General features: G+C 39.0%; 1 protein-coding gene across 1 annotated transcript in view; it reads left to right on the top strand.

Moving 5' to 3' along the window:
* Window positions 1-4,051, top strand: part of LOC113113410 (TNFAIP3-interacting protein 1-like) — an 8,411-nt gene extending 4,360 nt beyond the window's left edge. Inside the window, exons 4-7 of the mRNA XM_026279579.1 lie at window positions 907-1,038; window positions 1,132-1,338; window positions 2,287-2,412; window positions 3,246-4,051. Of these exons, the coding sequence (XP_026135364.1) occupies window positions 907-1,038; window positions 1,132-1,338; window positions 2,287-2,412; window positions 3,246-3,473 (693 nt within the window). The 3' untranslated portion in view covers window positions 3,474-4,051. The remainder of the gene's footprint in view (window positions 1-906; window positions 1,039-1,131; window positions 1,339-2,286; window positions 2,413-3,245) is intronic.
* Window positions 4,052-8,781: the final 4,730 nt, after the last annotated feature.

Raw genomic sequence — 8,781 nt, 5'->3', positions numbered from 1 at the left:
GAGGGTGGATTTATGACAAGGCCCTCGTGGTCTGCTAGTGGACAGATCTCATCTGCAGATTAGCCAAGACTTGGTCATTTTAACCCAAGTTTGGAAGTCAGTTTGTCAGTTACAAGTTATTGAATGCTAGAGGTCATGGAGGTCTTACTCTGAACCTCTGGTTCAACAAAAAATTCTTCTTATCAAAGGCCATTTTTGGCTGTTAAGTGTTCATCTATTGGCTATGTCTATTTTGGTAGATTTAAAAGAGCACCTGATTTATCACATACGTGAGATCTTCAGGACTATTGAATCTTTTAAATGTTATGTTACCTCATAATTAAATCTGCCATTCAATCGCCAACACATCATTGCAAACTTTTTCTGTAGAACGTTCTCGCTGGTCTTTTCCATACAATGAATGCATAAAGGGACAAGCTGAGAAGCTCTGAAATGTACAGAGACCCGCACATGGCATGCAGGAAAAATATAGTAGGCTAAATCGTGTGCCCTAATTTATAAATTGAGCGCAAAATTTACTAATTAATTCCCTCGATTAGCTAAATCATGCACACGGTTTATAATTCGAGAAAACAAATTAGTTAGGGTACTTCTATTGTGCTTTTTTGTGCATTTTTGGTATGCATCTGATATATGACAAAATGCAGCATGAAGATTCTGCTAAACAGATTTTTTGGGTGTTGGAATAACGTCATGGTGACTAAAAGATGACAGAATTTTCTTTGTACAACTTAAAAAAGTTTACAGTTCTAAAGTGATTTGGTTCTAAATAGAGCATTTACTTTCTAAAAATGTGGCAGTGTGATGTTTTCTGTCTGGTGTGACTGATGTTTTGCTATTGGTCGCTCTGTCTCAGAAGAAGATTCAGTCACTGAGACCTTCTCATGTTTGTGTTTGTGTGCGCAGAACAAGAGGGAATATTATGAACAGACACTGATGCAGGAGCTGAAGAAAAACCAGCATCTGCAGGAGTATGTCAGACTGCTGGAGAGCCGACTGCACCAAACAGATCTCCAGCAGTGGACGAGAGAATCTCAGGTGAGCTCACAGCATCAGTCAGACCAGTTACTGTATCTTATGTGACTATCCTTTAACATCTTTTTTTACTTTTTTTTTTTTTGAATTTGGAAGACCTCAGATATCAGTAGCTCCTCAGACTCCCAGCTAGTGCAGAACTCGTCAAAGCTGTCCCTGGACATACGGTCGATTGCAGCACTTCCTCCATCACTGGGCACAAAGTCCAGTCTCAGACTGGCTAAGATGGGACTGGAGACGCAGTCTGACCCTATGAGAGAGGTTCGAGATCTTAAAGAACAGCTGGAGGCGCTGCGGTGTCAGGTGAGTTCATGTGTGATCATAATGTTCAATGTCATTTTCGAAAGGAGAGATAAAATATGCCTACATTAACCGTGTAAAGAAGAAAAAAAATGCATGTGACATATTCAGATCAGACTTTTATGGTTCATATAGTATAATAAGGAGATCATGCTTCTTATATATTCATCCAAATTTACAGACTCAAACTGAGCCAAAAAAAATGTGATTTGCTGCAGTTGCAGATATTTATATGGCCAAAAAGTAAGATGAAATTCTGATTGCTTGTAGATATTTATTATAAATCACTCTATATCTCCCAATAATATGTCTTAGTAAGATGATTTAAATGATCAAAACATATAATGCAATGCAATCCAATGATGATTGAGAGATGAACAAATAAACGCTCCTTTAAAAAAAAAAAATCATTTTATTGATTCATGTATAATCAAGTAAAGCCACGCTGACTCTGTCCAGTAAGTGTTCATCTGGAAATATGACTAACATTATAAAAGTTATTCTTCTGTTTACCTGACACCATGAGATCAAAGTAACAGTTTTTATAATTGTATTTTTCCTTCAAATAAAAAGTATGAGCTATTAATCAGATGACAGAAGGTGTGCACTGTGTGCAACAGGTTTTGTCATGATGATCATTTAAATCCTTTAGAAAGGTGCATTATATCAAATATGACCTAGTTGGCTTTATAGAGGTAAACAGAAGGTAAAAAATATTTACATTTAATAATTTAGCAGATGCTTTTATTCAAAGCAACTCACAAATGAGGACAAATGTTAATGTTGGGGTATAAGTAATTCAAAATAAGTATAAGTTTAATGTAAGTAATATAATTTGCATTTCTTTACCATTTTATATATTTAAAAAAGTCCGCTTCATTATTCAGTAGCTCAGTAAAAAAGTCAGACCTCTGTTGTAGGTGTAATAGATTTGACTTCATCCCTCCACAGACTCAAATCTACGAGGCTGATTATAAAACAGAGCAGAAGGACCACGAGCGCATGCTGCAGGAGAACAAGCGTCTGCGGCGCAGAGAGGCGGACATGCGTCAGCAGATGATGCTGCTGCAGGAGCAGGTGAGCATCACATCACACCAGATCATCACTGGATCCTCTCAAACACAGCTTCCTCCTACCAAACCTGTGCTAACGTTTAACTTTAGTATAAGTATGTCTAGCTTAATATCTGCTCATACTGACTAGAAGTAACTTTGCAAGTATTTGTCATCTTATTCTACTCACCCAATCCCTAACAGTCTAATACTCTAATACTAATACTAATACTCTAATGAGAGTTAGTTTACATGTAGATGCAAATTAAATCTACAGTGACTATTGAAATACAGTGTTAACAGAAGGTAAACACTGGCTGTGACACTGTCAAATGATTGTTTCATCATCAAGTATTGACTCAAGGTGCTGAGTTAGTGTTTGACTGACCAATGGCAGACAGCCGTTTGCTTGCATCACTTGACCGGGTAACACACATTGCTTTTAACAGCCACCCATTGAACTAATGTAAAGATGATTGAACACAGAAGTAGAATATCAGACACGCAGTTCACTCAATGAAAAAAAAGAAATGCTATTAATATTTGCTATGAGGAAATGTATCTGAGCAAATGAATTGAGGCTTGTGTTGACATGGTGTCATGATGTTGAATATGTCTTAAGAGATGATGCATCTTACACACTTAAAATAGACCGTGTTTCACAGGAATCCTGATAATTATATTCTCTTATCAGTCTCTATGGACTGACAAACTGATGTGCACATTGATCTTAATCATTATTTGTGAATTCATTTCTAATTTCAAATGAATCAGAAGCAGAACTGGTATCAACTGCCCACTTCCATTGTATCAGATGCATTGTCAATCAGATAGCTGAAGTCTTGTTTGTTTTCTCAGCTGAAGGTGTATGAGGATGATTTCCAGAAGGAGCGCTCAGACAAACGCATTCTCCAGAGACTGCTGATGAAGAAATCCCCAGCCGAGAAAGACCCGGTTCTGGTGCACCGCTGCAACAACGAGCAGGACCGGCCCAGATCAGACCGGAGGAAGCCCAGAGAAGAGCAGCGCGGAGGATACGTCTGTCCCAAACACTGTGAGCATCACGGCCAGCCGGACTTCCCCTGAACACAGACAGAGACACAACACATTCATTCATTCAGCATATAAATGAAATATACACAAGCTAGATTGTATCTTTAAAACAGTTACTTTTTAACAGCTTTATTTATATGAGGAACTTTTTTTATTATTTTATTCTTTCAATTTGTTGAAAGGATTGTTGTTTGTACAGTGTGTGTAAACGGTGCACTTTTGTCTCTGTATAAATCAGTCTGAAGCACTTTCACTGCCTGAAAACATGAAACTCAAACAATCCGTGTCAGACAGTAAATAATGGAGTCTTTAAAAGACAGTATATTTGGCCTTGTCAATGTGTCAAAAAAAAAAACACATCCTATATTATGAGGAAACGATTTAAGATGTTTCTGCACCAAAAAGCTAAAAAAAAATAGTAATGACTAACTGTTATGTTTGTTTAGTTTTCCCAGGAAATTTGCTCAGTTGTGCTCTCACTCTACATTGTCCATGTTATATAGGTCAGGTTTTTATTATCATTATTATTATGCATTAAAAATGTCCTTATAAATACTTCAATTAAATTTCAACTACATTGTTTCAATAAAATATATTAACAACATAGATGTTTGTCATCCAAATTCTTTGATTACTCATGAGAACAATTATGCCTGTGTGTGTGTGTGTGTGTGTGTGTGTATACATATCTGTTTTATTATATAGTTCTATATGGAGATAGATATAACTGTATAGTGGCTCTTCAGATGTAATTAAATATATGTGATACGTGCTGATAAAATGAGTCAGAATGCACACAGACTAATTTTGAGCTACAGGCAAAAAAAAGCCAAAAAAACAAAAAACAAAACAAGAGGTTTTCACAGAAATTAGTTCATTTATCCCTCATCTAGAGATCTCAATGCTCCAAATAATGATTTTAAATGGCCGCCTCATTAATGTTAATCTAACAATAAAAGAAAAGATTGAAACACTTGCTGCTCTTGATTGAACTGCTTTTCCAGTTTTAGTAATCAATTTATTTATAATGAACACACTAAAGGGATTTTTTTTTTTTTACATTTGATTACTTTTTTTCTTACAAGGATTTGTGTATATGTAAAATTTAAAAAGTCTAAGAAAATCTGTTTCTTATATTTATTCTGTTCTTTGTTCTGTATAATATTTTTTTATTTATAATAACAAAGACAAAATAAAAAAAATAAATAAAAAAAAATAGTTATATTGTGATTCCCAATATTATTATTAAGAGAAGAACTGGAGAAAAAGATGCAACGCTGCTTTGTGATTTTGCTTTTGAAGCTTCAGAAAAGTGTAACTCGATGTTTCTCAAGATTGACTTTGCTGACTCTATCGACTTTAAACAGGTGTGGCTCAGTCATTTTTCATCACATCCCAACAAATCATCCATCATTCTGAAGATATTGTGAAAATTAAAATAACTCATTTTTGAAAATTAGCTCATTGTGACTCAGTTTGCAAACACAGGTCACATATATTAATAATGGAAGATCATTTGCTGAGCAGAAGAGACTTCTTTACAATCCAGTAATGTTCCTGCCACGTCTCCTGGTTTTACTGAGGTTAAAACCGGCCTCATCTACAAAAAGTAGCTCATGTCCCATGGCATCTGCTTCTAGTTCCATCACTCTCTGGACAAGACCAAACAAATGCAACACATCAGGCCCATGCACAGCACTACAGTATGCACTTCCAAATTCAGACCCAATGACACTATAGCTTACCTGCACATAGTCATATCGCAGTTGCTTTACACCTTCTTTGTTTCTCTCGAAAAGAACTCTGTAAATTTGCTTCATTCTTATTCTGTGGCGCACAAGTACACGACTTATTGTAGAAATGCTTACTCTGTGTATATTTTGAAAGATGGTGTCATTATCAATTATGCACTGCTGTATTTCGCTGTCTTATTGCATTATTGGCAATCACCATGTTCACTATATGGGTCTCTTGCTCTGGAGTGAACATTCTTCCTCTGCCCCCAACATCTGGACGTCTAGCAATTCTGTAAAGTAACAATTTCAGTATTTTTGCATGTATGATACTGTTGTGTTTCTCATTAGAGTATGGCAGTGCTACAAAGTACTTACCGATTCTCATTTCGAAATGTCCTAATGATGCTTGCCACAGTGTAGCGGCTCAAATTAGGCTGAACCCGTTGGCCAGCTTCCCTCAGGGTCATCACATGGTTGATGACATGGTCCACTCTAATAGCTCTGATGTCATCAGTTATTCTATTTCTTTCTCTTCTTACCCTTTCTATTTCCCCTCTTCGTCCTCTTCTTGCTCCTCCTTTTCCTCTTCCTCTAACCCTCTCACTTCTTCACCTCCATGTCCTCTCCCTCTGCCTCCTCTGATTCTAACTCTTCTCACTCCTACTGCTCCTTCCATTGTACTCCACACATAGTGCTTAGGCTGATTGCAAAGTAAACTAATTATCTAAAACAGTTTTCACATGTGAAAGTGTGCCAGACAGTTGGCAAAATAGTGTTAATGATAGCCATACATGTGTATAATTTTGCTAGGAGTGTGTTGTAAATTCAAGGAGAGGTTCCGGGCTGAAGTCATCAAGGTAGTTAAAAAGCTCCTTGGTGGCAAGGCACCGGGGGTGGATGAGATCCGCCCCGAGTACCTCAAGTCGCTGGATGTTGTGGGGCTGTCTTGGCTGACATGTCTCTGCAACATCGCATGGCGGTTGGGGACAGTACCACCACTGGCAGACCGGGGTGGTGGTCCCTCTTTTCAAGAATGGGGACCGGAGAGTGTGTTCCAACTATAGGGGGATCACACTTCTCAGCCTCCCCGGGAAAGTCTATGCCAGGCTACTGTAGAGGAGAATTCGGCCGATAGTGGAACCTCGGATTCAGGAGGAACAGTGTGGTTTTCGTCCCGGTCGTGGAACACTGGACCAGCTCTATACCCTAGTTTGCCCAACCAGTCCACATGTGTTTTGTGGACTTGGAGAAGGCATTCGATCGTGTTCCTCGCGACATCCTGTGGAGGGTGCTCCGGGAGTATGGGGTCGGCGGCTCCCTACTTAGGGCTGTTCGGTCCCTGTACGACCGGAGCAAGAGCTTGGTTCGCATTGCCGGCAGTAAGTCAGACCTGTTCCCGGTGCATGTTGGACTCCGGCAGGGCTGCCCTTTGTCACCGGTTCTGTTCATAATTTTTATGGACAGAATTTCTAGGCGCAGCCAAGGGCCGGAGAGTGTCCGGTTTGGGGACCATACGATTTCGTCGCTGCTTTTTGCGGATGATGTTGTCGTGTTGGCCTCCTCAGACCAGGACCTTCAGCGTGCACTGGGACGGTTTGCAGCCGAGTGTGAATCGGCTGGGATGATAATCAGCACCTCCAAGTCCGAGGCCATGGTTCTCAGTCGGAAAAGGGTGGATTGCTCACTTCAGGTTGGTGGAGAGTCCCTGCCTCAAGTGGAGGAGTTCAGGTATCTTGGAGTCTTGTTCACGAGTGAGGGAAGGATGGAACGTGAGATTGACAGACGGATCGGTGCAGCTTCTGCAGTAATGCGGTCGCTGTACCGGTCTGTCGTGGTGAAGAAGGAGCTGAGCTGTAAGGCAAAGCTCTCGATTTACCGGTCAATCTACGTTCCTACTCTCACCTATGGTCATGAGCTGTGGGTCATGACCGAAAGGACAAGATCCCGGATACAGGCGGCCGAAATGAGCTTTCTCCGTCGGGTGGCTGGGCGCTCCCTTAGAGATAGGGTGAGAAGCTCGGTCAATCGGGAGGAGCTCAGAGTAGAGCCGTTGCTCCTCCACATCGAGAGGAGCCAGCTGAGGTGGCTCGGGCATCTATTTCGGATGCCTCCTGGTCGCCTTCCCAGGGAGGTGTTCCAGGCACGTCTCACCAGGAGGAGGCCCCGGGGAAGACCTAGGACATGCTGGAGGGACTATGTCTCCCGGCTGGCCAGGGAACGCCTCGGGGTCCTCCTGGAAGAGCTGGAAGAAGTGGCTAGGGAGAGGGAAGTCTGGGTCTCTCTGCTTAGACTGTTGCCCCCGCGACCCGGCCCCGGATAAGCGGAAGATGATGGATGGATGGATGTGTTGTAAATTCGGTAATTGAGTGTAAGCAGTGAATTGTGCCTACAGTTTTGCAAAGTGTTTTACAAAATTGCAAACTGAGTGCAAAGCAGTGTTTGTGCTTTTAGTTTTGCAAACTCAGTGAGTGGTTTTGCTATACGTATTAATAGTTTTAGAAATTGTGCTACAAGAATCACGATTAGCGCTTAAGCATTCAGAAAAAACTGTAATGAACATATATAACATACAAATAAATGTGTGTGTGTGTGTGTGAGAGAGAGAGAGAGAGAGAGAGAGAGAGAGAGGGAAAGAGATTGTGTGTGTGAAAGAGAGAGAGAGACAGAGAGAGCATGTGTGTGTGTATCATGATATACGTATTATATATTACATCATATGACATGTAACCATTTAAACAAGTTGTGGTACACATAGGATTTCATGCTAGATTATTTAAATTCTAATTTGACATGACATGCATGACCATTAACAGCTAAAAGGTCCAGACCTTGGTTAATGTTTCATGTTAAAAAATTGCATTTGTTCTCCGAATAACTAATTTGCCTCCACTGTGTTGCCAGATCCAGTTGTTATACGTGTCCTTGGACATTTCTTTTCCACTTAATTTAACATTTTAATAAGTTAAAGTTAATTTTAGTGTAAGAAATATCTTTATCCTATTTGCAAATAATTTCATATTAATTATTATAGTTTTTATAGCAATATCTGGCAACGCATCACAGGCACTGAATCTGACAGTAATTAAAGGTTATTGGTTATTTGACAGTTTATTGCTGATATGATACAACATTCGTTAAGGCTAACACAAAAATAAAGAAAAAATTATTTTATCTGTCAGTAAGGCTATCAACACTATCAAAAACAGCAGCATTTAAACAAAAATGTCTTTATAAACTGAAATATGATTAAAATTACACATAATTTTAGCAGAAAAATAGAAATAGAATAGTATTTGAATAGAAAAAATAGAAAATTTTAGAGACAAACTTTTTAATATTTAATTTTAATAATGAGTATATATATATATATATATATATATATATATATATATATATATATATATATATATATATATATATATATATATATATATTAGGGGTGTAACGATACGCGTATTCGTATTGAACCGTTCGGTACGACGCTTTCGGTTCGGTACGCGGTACGCATTATGTATACCGAACGGTTCGTTGGAGTAATTAATTATATTTGAAAAAAAAAAAAAGAGAGAGAAAGAAATATAATGATATGCGTTCAACAAGGTAGC

This window comes from Carassius auratus, chromosome 14, assembly GCF_003368295.1.
Source record: "Carassius auratus strain Wakin chromosome 14, ASM336829v1, whole genome shotgun sequence".
NCBI classification, from domain to species: Eukaryota; Metazoa; Chordata; class Actinopteri; order Cypriniformes; family Cyprinidae; genus Carassius; species Carassius auratus.
The sequence above is the reverse complement of the archived record's forward strand: the minus strand, read 5'-3'. Positions and strand labels throughout refer to the sequence as shown.